This window comes from Prionailurus viverrinus, chromosome D3 (assembly GCF_022837055.1).
Source record: "Prionailurus viverrinus isolate Anna chromosome D3, UM_Priviv_1.0, whole genome shotgun sequence".
In the NCBI taxonomy this organism is placed as follows: Eukaryota; Metazoa; Chordata; class Mammalia; order Carnivora; family Felidae; genus Prionailurus; species Prionailurus viverrinus.
This window is the reverse complement of record NC_062572.1, coordinates 39,164,634-39,181,049: the sequence shown is the minus strand read 5'-3', so window position 1 is coordinate 39,181,049 and position 16,416 is coordinate 39,164,634. Positions and strand designations below refer to the sequence as shown.

The following is a 16,416-nucleotide window of genomic DNA, read 5'->3' as shown; positions in this document are numbered from 1 at the left end:
ATCTTTGACAAGGAACAAAGGCAATAGAATGGAGCAAAGATGGTCTTTTGAACAAATGGTGCTGGAACAACTGGATGCCCACGTACCAAAAAAAAAAAAAAAAAAAAAGAGGACAGAGAATCTAGACACAGACCTTACATCCTTCACAAAAATTAACTCAAAATGGATCACAGATGTAAATATGAAATTCAAAATAATTAAACTCCTAAAAGATAACATAGGAGAAAACCTAAATGACCTTGGGTTCATGATGATTTTTTAACATAACACCAAAGACACAATCCATGAAATAAATAATTAATAAGCTGGACTTCATTAAAATTAAAATTTTCTGCTCTGCTAAAGACACTGTCAAGGGAATGAAAAGACAATTTACAGAGTAGGGGAAAATATTTCAAAAGATACATATGATAAAAGACTTGTTCAAAATACACAAAGAATTCTTAAAACTTGACAATAAGAAAACAAACAACCCAACTAAAAAATGGGATAAAGAGCTTAACAGACACCTCACCAAAGGAGACTTACAGATGGCAAATACACACATGAAAATATGTGCCACACCATATGTCAACAGAGAAATGCAAATTAAAACAACAAGGCACTCACTATACACCTATTCAAATGGCTAAAATCCAAAACACTGACAACACTAAATGCTGGTGAGAAGGTAGAGCAACAGGAATTCTCAGTGTTGCTGGTGGAAATGTAAAGTGTTACAGTCACTTTGGAAAATAGTTTAGCAGGCTGTTGCAAAACTAAGCATCCTTTACCATACCATTCAACAGTATCATTCTTTGAAGTTATCCAAGGAGTTGAAAACATGTCCACACAAAAATCTGCACATGGATGTTTATAGCAACTCCATTCATAATTACCCAAACATCAAAACAACCAAGATGTGTTTCAGTCGATAAATGAATATATAATCTGAGATACAACCAGACAGTGGAATATTATTCAACACTAAAAAGAAGTGAGCTATCAAGCCATGAGAAGATGTGGAGGAACCTCAAATGCATATTCCTAAGTGAAAGAAGCCAGTCTGAAAAGCCTACCTACTGTATGTTTCCAACTATAGAACATTCTGGAAAAGGCGAAACTATAAAGACAGCAAAAAAAAGAAAAAAAAGTTACTGGCTGCCAAGCACTCAGGGAGTGAGAAAGAAGACTAGGCAGAACACAGAGGATTTTTAGGGCAGTGAAAATATTCTGTGCGATACCAAAATGATGGTCTACATGTCTTTAGGCACTTGTACAAATCCACGGAATGCACAATACCAAGAGTGAACCATGAGTAAACTATCTACTTTTGGGTGATAATGATGTCAATGTAGGTTCATCAATTCCAACAAATGTATCACTGTGGTGGGGAATGTTGATACTGGCAGCTGGTTGTGCATATGTGAAGGAGGAGGTATAAAGGATATCTCTGTACCTTCCTCCCAATTTTTCTGTGAACTTAAAACTTTTCTAAAAACTAAAGTAAAAAAATAGGATGATACTGGCATAAGGATAGGTGTATAGACAGACCAATGGAATAGAATCGAGAATCCAGAAATGAACCTAAATATCTGTGGCCAACTTCTTTTCAACAATGGTACCAATACCATGTGATGGAGAAAGAATAGGCTTTTTAAATAAATGGCACTGGTTAAACTGGACCATATCCAAAAGAATGAAGCTGAACCCCTACCTTACTTCATATACAAAAATTAAATCAACATGGATCAACAAGTCAAATATAAAAGCTAAAAGTATAAAATCCATAGAAAAAAACATATTGGTAAATCCTCACAACCTCAAATTTGGCAGTGGATTCTTGTATTTAATACCAAAGCATGATGAATGAATGAAAAAATAGATAAATTGGACTTCATCAAAACTAAAAACTATTTTATGGCAAAATACATTATCAAGAATGTGAAAATACAATCTATAGAATGTGGTAAGACATCTGTAAATCATTTATGCAATATAGGTAAGTGGAAACAATTTTTAAATAATATATAAATAATAAAAATATAACCCAATGTTTTAAAAAACAAGCAAAAGATTTAAATCAATATTTCTCAAAAGATATGCAAATGGCCCATAACCACATGAGCAGATGATTAACATCACTGATCATTAGAGAAGTACACATCAAAACCACAATAAGATACCACTTCACACCCAGTAGGATGGGTTTAATTAAGAAAACAGAAAAGAACAAGTTTCTTTGAGAAGTAAGGATGTTGAGAAGTAAGAATTACGACATGTTTGCTAGTGAGAATATTAAAATGGCACAGGTACTTCAAAAAACAGTTGTCAGTTCCTCAAAATGTTAAACATAGAATTATCATATGACCTAGCAATTCTACAATGGGTATACACCAAGGAGAAGTGAAGACACATGTCCACACAGAAACCTGTACATGAATGCTTATAGTAGTACTAGTTAAAATAGCCAAAGGTACAAACCAAATGTCCAACAGATGAATGGACAGACAAATCATGGCGTGTGTACATACAATAGAATAGAATTCAATCGTAAAAAGGAATGAAATACTGATACACGCTACAACTCGGATGAACATTGAAAACATTACACTAAGTAAAAGAAGCCAAATACAAACACGTATTATAGGATTCTTTTTTATATAATATGTATAATATATCAAGAATGGGCAAATTCACAGAAAGCAGAGTAGAGGTTACAAGGGGATGAGAGCAGGGAGTGGGGAGTATCTACTGAATAAGTACAGAACGTTTTTATTAAGTGTTGGAAGTTTTGAAACTAGAGAGCTAGTGGTTGCATAACACTCTGAATACACTACCACTAAATTGTACACTTTATTTTTTTCAGTTTATTTATTTATTTTGAGCGGAGAAGGGCAGAGAGGGGGGGAGAGAAAGAATCTCAAACAGGCTCCAGGTTGTCAGCATGGAGCCTGATGTGGGGCTTGAACCTATGAACCGTGAGATCATAACCTGAGCTGAAACCAAGAGTCAGATGCTTAACCAATGAGCCACCCAGACGCCCCTAAATTATAGACTTTAAAATGGTTAATTGTGTGTCATGTAAATTTCACTTCAATTAAGAAAAAACAGAATAACTTGGAACAAATTTAATGAAGTATAAGACTTACAGACTGAAACCTACAAAATATCATTGAAAGAAAACTAAAGATCTATAGAAGTGGAAAGGTGTCCCAGGTTTATGGGCTGAAAATTTTAATATTTTTGAGATGGCTAATTCCTAAATTGATACAGATCAATCCCTATCAAAATTTGCATTGACTTTTTTTGGACAGAAATTGGCAAGCTAATTCTAAAATTCATAGGGATATGTTTGCAAGTGACTCAGAACAGCCAAAACAATCTTGAGAAAGAAGAAAATAGAGTTAAAGGACTCACAATTCCTATTTTCAATACTTACTACAAAGTTACAGTAATCAAGATAGTCTGGTACTGGCCTAAGGTTAGACATGTAAAGGAATGCAACAGAATTGAGAATCCAGAAATAAACTCATGTATCTATAGTCAACTGTTTTTTCAATAATTCTGCCAAGGCCAATCAATAGGGAAAGTAGAGTCTTTAGTGACAAGTCTTTGTGACCAAAGATTAGGCAGTGCTTTCTTAGCAAAAGCACAACAAAGGAAAAAAAAAAAAAAACAGATAAATTGGACTTCATCAAGATTAAAAACTTCTGTGCTTTAAAAGAAACCATCAAGAAAGTGAAAACAACTGCAGCATCTAATATCCAAAGAACACTTACAACTCAATAATAAAATGACAAATGACCCAATTTAAAAGTGGGCAAAAGATTTGGATGGATATTTCTTGAGAGAAGATACACAAATGGCCAATAACCACAGTAAAAGATGTTCAATATCATTAGTCGTTATAGAAATGCAAATCAAAAGGACAACGAGATCTACCTTCTACCCACTAGGATGGCTGTAATCAAGAAGACAGTAACATACTGGTGAGGATGTGGAGGAAGTAGAATTCTCATTCGCTGCCAGTGGGAATGTACACTGTGTGGCCCCCTTTGGAAAACAGTTTGTCAATTCCTCAAACAGAGTTACCTTATGACCCAGCAATGCCATCCCTAGAATTATACCCAAAAGAAATTAAAACATATCACTCAAAAACTACCTAGAGGTAGGTTAACATGAAAGTTTATAGCAGCTTTATTCATAATAGTCATTAAGTGAAAACAAACCAAATGGCCATCGACTAATGAATGCATAAACAAAATGTGGTATATCTACACACTAAAATATTATTTGTAAACAAAAGGAATGATGTACTGAGACATGCTACAACATGAACTCGGAAAACATTACACTAAATCAAAGAAGCTACGACACAACAAGCCACATACTCTATGATTCCACGTGTGGCCAAGTGTCTAGAACAGTCAAATCCATAGAGATAGGGAGTGGTGGTTGCCTAGGCCTGAGAGGGAGAAGAAAATGAGGATGACATTCTTTGGGAGGTGATGAAAATCTCTGGTAATAGATAATGGTGATGGTTGTACCACCTTGTGAGTATACTAAAAACCACTGAATTATACACTAAAAGGCAAAATTTATAATACGTGGATTATATCTCAGTAGGAAAAAGAAGTAGGTAAAGAATTTGCTACAGAGAAACAAAGGGTTGTATGAATTGGGGCTTAGAGGAGGGTAGTATTTTACTATATAAAAACACTCTGTAATGTGTAAAAGAAACACCAACAAGTATAAAAGGTTTAGAGGTAGGTTAACTGAAAGATTCTAATTCAGACATTGTATAACAGGACAAAATCTCCTCAGAATTTTAAACCTAAGTCGTAGGGAAGAAAATCTGACCCTAAAGCATAGACTATCACTAAATTAGTCTATGGGGACAACTCTTACTCAAATTTCAGAGTGGTAATGGTATTTGTATATGCAATCAATTCCATGGGGAAAATGACAAACCTAGGTTGATACTTTATTCACTTTATGAACTAAATAGTTTCTTACTCCCATCAAGCAGAACCTTCAAGCCTTGGCCTTATCTGGGGTATGGGAGCTTTGCCTCCTCAATTCTCAGTTCACGCTAATGATGGAAAGATTCTGGACAGGACAGGGGTGCCTCGGTGGCTCAGTCCGTTAAACATCTGACTTTGGCTCAGGCCATGATCTCACGGTCAGTGGGTTCAAGCCTCACGTCAGGCTCTGTGCTGACAGCTCAGAGGCTGGAGCCTGCTTCGGATTCTGTGTTTCCCTCTCTCTCTGCCCCTTTCCCGCTCGTTCTCTCCCTCTCCCTCTCCTTCTCCCTCTCCCTCCCTCTCTCTCTCTCTCAAAAACAAATAAACATCAAAAAATTTAAAACAAAGAAAGATTCTGGACATACAATTCTTAAAGTACTACACAGACTACTTCTCGACTGACACAGTGCCAAGAGACGAGGTGATGAACTTAACCACAGACTCTATCCATGAAGTCTAGTGAGAACAAGCTACAGGCAGCAGAGAAGTGATTCCACTAAAGGAAATGGGAAACAGAGTGTGCTCTACCTCCAGACACACCAACTCAAACGACATGTTCTGAGATCTCACAAACACTTCACCTCATCTTGAAGAACATTACTCTAAAGTTAACTTTAGCCGGTTTTACAGAAAAATAGGACAAACAATTCTAAATCTGTCTGCGTATCAAAATCAGAATTTGGGAAGATGTTACACATTTGATAAAACTTTTCTAGCTAACTGGATAGTTTAAATAGGTTGTGTTTTTTTAAAATTTGGCTTGGTTTGGTTTGTTGATTAGTTTTTAGTTTTTGAATTTTTTTCATGCCATTTTGATGACAAATCCTTATTATTTTTCTGTATTAAGAAAAAAATATTAAAACACAGTAAAATTCTAGAATCATTCAAATAAAAACACTAAATATCTGCTCCATTCTAGAATGGCATGTTACATACTCTACATTTCTTCCTGCACATTTTTAATTGAAAGAAACTGTTTTCTCCTAGAATACTTATTGTAAAAATGCTAAGCTTATGCAGCCACTGTATCTAACTAATTTTCAAATTATAAAACATAAATTTGATAGAGAAAGTCTCCAAATACTTAGTATTTCTGTAGTGAGAAAAAAATACAAATAACTAGAAAAAGTCCCTACTTTGGTGTTTAGCTGAACCATTAAGTTGGTGTGGTGAAGAGTTCTGGCAAGTCTGAAGACTCACGGCTAATTCTCACTCTTTAGATTTCTCCATTTGTCATTTAACCCCAAAGTTAAGTGTATTTAATAATCTTATGGCTCAATTAGTGAATTAACATAAGTTATAAGATAAAGTATGTAGGCGGAAATAGCTAGTTCGAAATACGGATCTGCAGCAATGGTACTCATTTCATTGGGCAAAACTTTTTAGCAACCTTTTTTTAAATGGCCACCTAATATATCTTTATAAACAGAGTCCATTTTCATTATGGGAAAGACGAGCAGATTTCAGACATGTGGGTTACTTGGTCAATAGAATCTTGCACAGTATTTTTATCACACACTTGGTGTTGAAATGTGGTTTGCATACACAAAAACAAAAACAGGCATTGCCACTCACACAGAGATGCTTCGAAGAAAACCCAGCCAGTCCACTCACCTTGGGGTGCTATCAGAGTTCTTCCATTCTCCTGACACCAACCAACTGGCTGGACATAAGGACTATTTACATCACACCTGCAAAACAGGATTCTATTTCAGAGCCTATATGACTCAGTGCCAGAGAAAGAATCCAAGAGTAATGACCATTCCTTACTCCATGGAAGATAGAACTACATAACTAAAATATTTTGTAGCTAAATAGAATCAGAAGTAATTTTTAGCACTGTATTTTATAAGCTAAGTGACCAAACCTCTCTTGAAATTTAAAAGTATTTTCAAAAAGTGTTTGACTAGAACCCGAACTGCCAGTGATATCCCCAAGGAGTGCACATTTTAATAAGCTTCCTCCACCACTTCTTGCTAGCAGCAAGGAAAAATATTAATAGGCCGGCCCAGAGTTTAATAAGACAGACCAATCAGACTCCATATGCCTACCATTTCCTCCCTCTCCGTTTCAAGGAACCCAGACCATTCTACCTAAGACACATAGAACAATTAATCAATGTTCTACTTCTTATCTTAGTTCAAAGAAGAAAACCGGGTCCCCTTCATGCACATGAAGAACCACAGCCTCAGGCAGAGACGTGTTGGTTATTCAGGATATACTGTGAAGAAACGCTACAAAAATGATTTTTGCCATTCCCTCTTCTGTATTTCAGGTTTTTACCCAGAAAACCCTTTTAACTCATGCAATGTTAGTTTAATGGTATCGTAGCATACATTTTCTCTGCTCCCCACAGGCTTTCAAATAATTCACTCCTCCGTTCTCCCTGTGAATCTTCCCTTTAAAAAATATGACAGGCTGAGTTCAACATTTTTCAGGAAAAAAAAAAAATACTGCAAGTTCTTAACTTCCTCTTCATAGAAATACTTCCCTCACAAACTAGACACACTATAGTGAAGGGCCCTGAACTGGTCATATTATTTCAGATGAAGCCTCATTAGGTAACCTCTCATAGAATGGAGAAGGTTCTCGGGTTCTTTAATTCAGCAATTCATGTGGAAGAGAAGGTAGTGAGAAGTTGGTCACTAAATTCCTGATGTTCATTACTCTAAGAACAGAAAGAATGGTGACAGGACTGGAATGAAATTAAATTCTTAACACCAAACACGAACACACGAAAATAAAATGCACGTTGGTGTCTCACCAGTAATCGTAACTATCATCCCAATTGTCAAAATGCACTAGTAAGCGATCTTCAACAATATCTGCTATGGTTGCCACACACACCAAGGAAGGGTTCTTCCTGTCGACGGCCTCCAGCTTCATTCCAACCTGAAATTCTTTAGGCATTGGCCCATTCTAACACAGCACCAGACGGAAGAGGCACAAAGAGAAACAGGACACCAAAGAGGACTGAGCCACTGTCAAAACTTCTAGGTTTAGCATCAGAACAGTCTAAGGGGTATCAACACTTACCCTCCGGAATGAAACCAGCAAATGCTAGTAATAATATTGCAGTAAACTGTTAACGAAGTTAACCTTCATAACAAAAACCCAGGTAACCAGCTTTTACATTTGCATGCAGGAAACTTTTATTTCCCTCCTCATTATCATCTTCCCTTTTCAGTTCTTAGAAGAAATGGTATTAATTTTAAAATATGATGTTTACTGAATGCAGGAGTGTCAAATAATTTTCTCTGCTCCTTGTAGGCTTTTGAATAGTTTCCAAACATCAGAGTTTGGAGAAGTAGTAAAGACAGGCTCTATAGCACCAAAATTATCATTTACTTTGATGAGATCTGAAAATAGTGGCTTTCTCAATATTTAAGAAATACATGCATTAATCCACAAATAAACTTAAAAATAATCCAAACGCGCTTTTTGTAGCATCTGTACATATTTTTTTTCATATTAAAAACCAGTAAGGGCTATGATTTACTGTAACATTACAATAATAAACTCCACTTCTTGTAGGGTGTAATTAGCCAGTCCTGGGATTTAGAGAGTATACATACAATATATTGGGACAAGAAGAGTTTTTTTCTATCTCTTCACTATCTATTCTGCACCCTTACTCTCGTTCTCTCCTGAAGAGCTGGTAGGTTGCTGGGGACACAGGGCATAAGGAGTATGCTCTACCCGAATCTTCATATGCCCCTTGAATCTGTATGAAATGTCACCCTCTTTCTTGTTACACATAAATCCAACTAAGCTGGGTTTATTCAAAGTCCACCTGTGATAACTACCAGTCTCAAAACACCAAAGGTAAGTTGAAACAAGTAACTCATTGGAAGCAAAAAGAAAAAACATTTCTAAAAGGCATTTTAAATTTTAGCAGGATTTAAATATAAAATCTTCAACTCTCTGCCTCTGACTAAAGTATTTAATTGTAAATTTAAAGGAGGAAAAAAGATATGACCATAGGAAATTGACAAATTAAGTGAGAAAAGTCATAGGAAACTAAGGATTCTGAAAAGATTAAAATACAACAGAATATATAGTGGATTTTAAGACATTTAAGTTCAAGTGGAAATCTGATTTATACTGAGGAAGAAAATACTTACAGAACTCCGGTTTCTGAATAATTTCTTGGGAGCATTTTGCAATTTGCAGGCCTTCAAGTAATCCATCCAAACAAATTTATCTTTTCTATAACCTAAAAAAAATATGGATTGCTCAAAATACCCACAGGATGTAACCATGTGCATATTAAATATATTAGCCTTCTCTAGTCTTCTGTCATAAATTCAATGTCCTTTAGCAGACCACAAAAGACTTAAATTAAAATCCCTAAATTGTTTCAATGTTTTTTAACGTATGAAATTCAAAACTGTTGTGACTTCCCATCAGGCGTGCCACTCCCTACAAATTTTTTAAACTCATTAAGATATGGAACTGGTACCCTGGAAGCCTGACGGGAGTCTCATCTCTTAGTAAGGCTTTCCAACATGGAAAAAGGGAAGAGACAAAGTTCCTGAGTTGATCATCACCCTGAAGAAGTCATCTCACTGAGAATGTCAGAGATCCTACTGATGCAACAATCCAGGGTGCCAGCCCTTGGGGAAATTACAGAAACCCCTTCACAATCCAAAGACCATCTGGCAGCCCCAGATTTCTGCTGTTTATCTTTATGGGGTTTCCATTTTTTACTTTTCCTCCTCTCCATATGCCTTAAAGTGGCTCACACAGTGCTTGCCCCGATAAGAGGGGCTCAATAAATATTTTCTGATTAAGTGTTACACAGAATAAAAGTCAAACTCCTTGCATAGTCCCCAAGGCCAGGGTTAGACCCCTAACTCCATCTCCTACCTCTTGCCTTTGTTTTCTCTGCTCCAGCCACATTCATCGCCTCGAGATTTCTCAATGTGGCCAGAAGCTCCAGCCCCAGGGTGTTTACTCTTGCTTTTCTCTCTGACAGGCTTCTTAGCCAAGGAGCCTCACTGGTTTCCCTCATTTCATCCACCTGTGTATGGGAAGTGATGTTCTCACGCCCTTCCTCAGCAAGCTCTCCGTCCCCTAACCCAGTCACTGCTTGACACTATAGCTTATCTTTATTACTGCTCTCCCCTCTGGAATGAAAGCCTCATGAAGACGCAGATGGTTTACTGTCCCCAGTGCCTGCACACAGCAAAGGCTCCATAAATACCTACTGAATGAATGAGCCTGTGACCAGCTTTCATGAAATCCAGCAATCTTAGGGATTCTGCCATCAGTCTTAGGGATGGATCCCCCAAGGATACTCTGAGTTGGTTACGGAGAATGAAATGACTATATACTGACTCCAGAAGAGCCACAGCCATCAAATACTCTAACATCCAAGCAGGAGACTGTATACAGAAATCTGCTGTGCAAGGAAATGGGCCCACAGGCATCTCAACTGATTAAATCCTCATCTCACCAGCACACAGCAAATAAAAAAGGCTTCAGTCACATCTACCAGCACCAGGTCCTCTAGCACATAACAAAAGACAAAGATGAGATTTTCAATTCCGAAAAAAAGAAAGCAGATTGTGAAACTGTCTTCTCTTTCATAGTTCCCTGTTTTCCAAGATTTGTTTGAAACAGATGACATGCAGTGAATCAAATTTCCTCCCTGTATGACATCAGTGACTAAGTGAAATATTTCATTTCAATCGTGATAAAAAATAAGTTTCTTCATTCCTTATAAGGTTTTAATAAACTTTATGTAACTCATAAGATTTAATTTCTGCCTTAGGTACCTTATCAGAATATTTGACCGTAGTAATCAATGGTGTTTTTCTTTTAAAGACATTTATTCATTTATAAAAATGGTGTCCTTGTAGTCTTACTGCTTTTTGTGGGTTAAACTTTCATTTTGAAAATCAATTCACACCAGGCTCTCTTGTTAGTGTTTCATAAAATGTTGTTAAAATAAAACAAACTCTCTTTCCAACCTGGCTTACCCTTAGGGATGTGCAATTCATGTTTGGTCTTTTCACACCACCCTACTGGATGAATGTCAGGGGAACCAGCATTGGTCCAAAAATCGTAGCAGCTTAAATAACCATCAAAATGAAGTCTTAGGCGGTAACCACACACCTGTAAAATGGAATGTTTACAATCCTTCATTAAGTGTCACACATTTGAAGGGTACACAAAATTAACAAAATTGTCATATATTCTGCCAGTGCCATCAACATATTTGAACAAATCCTTCCATACAAATGTGTTTGTGTTAAAAAAACAAATTTAGAGGGGCGCCTGAGTGGCTCAGTAGTTTGAGCATCCGACTTCGGCTCAGCTCATGATCTCGCGATTCATGGGTTCGAGCCCTGCGTTGGGCTCTGTGCTGACACCTTGGAGCCTGGAGCCTGCTTCAGATTCTTTTGCCCTCTCTCTCTGCCCCTCCCCCACTCTGTCTCTGGCTCTCTGTCTCTCTCTCTCTCTCTCAAAAATAAAATAAACATTAAAAAAATTAAAAAAACAAATTTAAAGAGGACAACTGAATAAAGCAAAATGCTGACAGACACTATCTTTTAAGTATCTAGAATTTTTTTCTACAAAAAAATATCCTTTTACTCATTCTAGAAATCTGAGGTCAATTTACATCTCCATCAATCAAAAAGTTTATTTGTTAATTCAATACCTGTTAAATATTGCTTTCAGAAACCCCACCTCCTGCTGTCTAGCTTGGATTCATATCCCAAGACAGTGTAAGCTAAAGTACAGAGCAAAACCAAAATGGACATGGCCTCATTTCAACTCTAACATATGGATCTAGCATACCTAATAAAGGAAATAATAAAACAATGTGGAATGCATCCTTAAGAGATGCTATACAAATTTTAATAGCTATAATCAATCAGTAAATTAAGTGAATAGTGTTTTTTATGTGGTCATTAAAAATACAGAGTTTTCATCATTTTAATAATATAAAACGTTTAGTAAATATTACATCTTATAAGCCATTTACTTTCATCAATGGCTCTTCATTCTATATAATTTTCATAAAATGCTTGCATTTATATAAATATATAATTCATGTGCATAGGCATTTTCATACACATTATCTCATTAGTTCAGCTAAAACTTAAATAATTATGTCTCTTTTAACAGACAAAAGTAACACTGTGGGATTCACTGATTTTCATCAACCTCAGATGAAAACTTACCAATGGAAACAAGGGTAACTGCTGGTGATAAAGGACTTATTAAAAGATTAATCTTCAGAGAAGGAAAAAAAATTCATTAAGAAACGTATTTCACCCATCACTCACTGACTAAAATTAATCCATAATGTACTGGAACTTGTTTATAACAGAAAGCACTCAAATTCATTATTCTCTAGAAAATTCTCTTCTGTCACTGTGCACTCGGCCCAAGACAGTAACACCATCTCTTACCTCAGCTACAGACAGTACACAGAATACAGATGGATGTCGGGGGTCAATGCCTTCTAATCTCATTCCAACCTGAAAACCATTTTCATGCTCCGGAAAGGATTGGTCCTATGAAATTTCATGATATAACATTAGCTACTGAAATATCGTCACAATTTGATATTAAAACACTTGGTGTGGCTATGCATACAATCAAGAACTTACTGTACTAGTTTGAAATCCCAGTGATATAGTTAAAGATAGCTTCTAAAGATAGAAGGCTGCTTTTCTATATTTGGCCCACAAAGAGTGTTTGATCATTTGATCATTTGATCATTATGAAACAGTTCGTATGAGAAACTACATGGCCTATGAACTCCCCATTTATCCCTTTGCCCGTTTTTCCTTAGTGATTTTAAGGAATTCTTGCCACACTCTGGAAACAATCATTTGTTGATTATAATGATTACCTATTCCCAGTATATGACTTGGCTCTTTGTTTTCTTTATGATAACTTTGTTGTAGAGAATTTTTTTTAATTTTAATGTAGTAAAATATACCAATTATTCCCTGTACAGTGTGCACATCTAATCTATGAAATGCCTCACAACCCTGAAGTTACATGGACATTCTTCTGGTGTTCTTTTAAAACTTCTGTTCTTAATATTCAAATCTACAACACAACTGGAATTAATTTTGTTCTATGGTGTGAGGTAGGATCTATTTTTTCATATGGAAAACAGAGTATTCGGCAAAATTTTTGGTATAGTCTCCAGTTTTCATTATTCAGCAAAGTTATCACTATTATATCATGTTTCTACATATCTGTAGGTCTATTTCTGGCCTTCCTATTCTGTTCATTGGTGTATTTGCCTATATCACATTGTCTCACTTGCTTATAATGACTGTCCAGAGAGCAATCTTTATCATATTGAGTTTTCTAATTCAGGAGCTTGTTCCCTCTCCATTTGACCTAATCACTTTTGTTTGTCCAAGATGTTTTTACAATTTTAAAACAGACTTCATATGTTATTAAAATTTTCAAACAGGCTTCAAAAATGCTTTCTTACATTTATTTCTGTATACCTTTCAATGTTTATTGTTACTGTGAATGGAATCTATTTTGTAATAGACTTTAATGTATTCCCATTCATATTATTTTCTTTAATACTAGCCTTGTTTCCCACAGCCTTGCTAAATTATTATTACTTTTGAGCAGTTTTGAGCAGATTCAGCATTACTAGTCAATTTATTCTTAATTTCAGATAAATTATAAGTATGCTAATAGAAAGTAATGATTGAAATCTAGTAGTTCTATTAGATCAAGATTTTTAATCACTAATTTTATTACTATTTATTACTAGTTACATATTAGTGTTTATTTTTAGGGTGAAATTTATTCTTTTGGAAAAAATATTTTCATTTGGATATAATGTCAAACTTACAAGTTGCAAGAACAAAATAATACAGAGAACATGCATAGCCTTTGCCTAGACCCAGTTATTCTTAACAATAGTAGAGGACCTCATTTGTTTTATCATTTCTCTTTGTTCCCTCTCTCATACATCTGTGTATGTACACAGATATAGATATACACAGATACATACACATGTACTTATGATTTTTTCTAAATCATTCGAGAGCCCTTTACCCTTAAGTACTAAATGATTTTCCCAAAGAGCAGGCAGTGTACATTCCCCAAGAACAGGAACATTCTCTTACATAACAACAGTTCAGTTATCAACTTCTGTAAATTTAACATTTATATACTGTTAACTAATCTTCCATTCATATTCCAATGTTTCCAACTTATCCAACAATGCACTTTGTAACATTGTCCCCCTACAGAACAGGATTCAGTCTAGGGTCAGATATTAAATTTAGTTGATATGTCTTTTTACTCTCCCTTAATCTGGAACATTTTTCATACTATTTATCTTTTATAACATTGACATTTTTAAAGAACATAGTATTTCCCCTCCAACGTTCTGTTAAATAGAAAGTTTCTCATTCTGGATGTGTCGGATGTTTCTTCATGATTACATTCGGGTTATGCATTTTCTGCCAGTATACTATATGGGTGATGATGTGTCCTCAGGAGATCACATCTGGAGCCACATGATGATATCCATGACTCCTCTTTCTGGTGATGTTAATTTTGATCACAAAATTACAGTGTTGTCAAACTCCTTCATTATATAGTCACATAGAAAACACACATTCACATACATAATAAACATTTACACATATATGTACATATATGCATACTTATGTATACTTTATAAACGTCAAGTTCAGACAGATAAGTCTAATTCCAATCCATCCCTAATGGGCTTATTCTGCCTTTTCCCATCCACTTTTGTCTTTTTCCTCCAACCAGGTCCACACATGTATTCATATACTGAATTCTATAGTGTATCTGTTAGAGTTTCAGGACTATCACCTACACTCCTATAATAAACATATCTACAGAAAAATTTCAAGATTTGCTTGCAATTCTCCCTCCCTGCCCTGCCATCCAAGAATGGGGTATATAGTTAAAAACTGTGTTCATATACTACTTGGATTCATGTTTTTCTCTGTCTTTAGTGCAGTTACGGTATTCACTTGAAATATGGTCGAGTTCGTTGATTTAAATGTGCTTTCGGTTCTTAATAATTTATTTTTATCTCTTAATATGTAGAATGTTAACATGCTTCCAAAAATTAAAGCTATACAAAAAAAGTTCTCAAAGAAGTGCCTCTCCCTCCCATATCCTATCCGCCACACTCCACCTCTTATAGGTAACCAACCTCGCTGTTTTTCGGCCTGTCCTTCCTGGATTTCATTTTGTAAAAATAAACACTTATGTTTATGTTTTGTCTTATTTTTCCCTTCCTTCTGACACAAAAGGTAGCATACTATACATACTATTTTGCACGTGTCTTTTTTCACTTCCTAATGTCCCCTGGAAATCACTCCATGTCAGGTCACAGTGACGTCCACATTCTTTTTCACAGCTGCATTTTACTCCACTGTGTGTATGTATCATAGTTTACTCCACCATCCTCTACAGCTGGGTGCATGCCTTTTTTATATGAACATGAAATTGTTTTCATAGCTTTATAAATTGGCTTGTAAAATGTCGTTAAGAACATTCACAGATCATTTTAGAAGCTTCCAAGGAGAAACTTAAAGGATGACAAAACCCAAAACGAAATGGCAAGAATGAATGATTTCTCGAGAATATTTTATTTCTGCAAAAATAAATGTCATGTGTGTGTTTAATTCCCCCAGCCTTCTTCTCACATCTACTCTGTTTTCCCGCAGATTGTATGTAACAGGTTTTGTGTGACTGCCTCCTGTTCGCTGCTTTGAAATTTTCTTGGTTAACTTCAAAAGCACTGCACACACATACATGTGTGTACACACAACACTGATAAGAAAGCAAAGGGGAAGGCGAGACACGGGGAGTATACTAATAATGCTGAAAGGAAATTTAAGAAGCTATTAAAAACTGAGAGAACATTTTTCATGTTTTAACAAAACTTCAGGGGCGCCTGGGTGGCGCAGTCGGTTAAGCGTCCGACTTCAGCCAGGTCACGATCTCGCGGTCCGTGAGTTCGAGCCCCGCGTCAGGCTCTGGGCTGATGGCTCAGAGCCTGGAGCCTGTTTCCGATTCTGTGTCTCCCTCTCTCTCTGCCCCTCCCCCGTTCATGCTCTGTCTCTCTCTGTCCCAAAAATAAATAAACGTTAAAAAAAAATTAAAAAAAAAAAAACTTCAAATACAAAACTGGAGACGGGGAGGAACCAGTATTCTATGGAATGGACTATACTTTCTTTTCACATGTGAATGACAAATTCAAGATACTGACAATAATTCACAGCCAGGAGTTAGGATGATCAACATTACTCTTGTTAGCTTTTTCAGAGGTTTTTTTGAGTGAAATTTGGGAGCTTTAGATAACATTGCAAGGGACGCTGCATGGCTAAAATGACTACAGCATTCTTTGGAGGGTTTCAAATAAAAA

At 35.9% G+C, this 16,416-nt stretch overlaps 1 protein-coding gene across 2 annotated transcripts in view; it reads right to left on the bottom strand.

Moving 5' to 3' along the window:
• The window catches only part of L3MBTL4 (L3MBTL histone methyl-lysine binding protein 4), a 447,392-nt gene that overhangs the window by 267,399 nt on the left and 163,577 nt on the right, over window positions 1-16,416 (bottom strand). For both annotated transcript variants that reach the window (XM_047828725.1, XM_047828726.1), the window contains exons 6-10: window positions 12,431-12,535; window positions 10,991-11,126; window positions 9,131-9,222; window positions 7,771-7,925; window positions 6,621-6,697 (exon numbers count right to left, since the gene is read on the bottom strand). In XM_047828725.1, coding sequence (XP_047684681.1) covers window positions 6,621-6,697; window positions 7,771-7,925; window positions 9,131-9,222; window positions 10,991-11,126; window positions 12,431-12,535 — 565 coding nt within the window. The remainder of the gene's footprint in view (window positions 1-6,620; window positions 6,698-7,770; window positions 7,926-9,130; window positions 9,223-10,990; window positions 11,127-12,430; window positions 12,536-16,416) is intronic.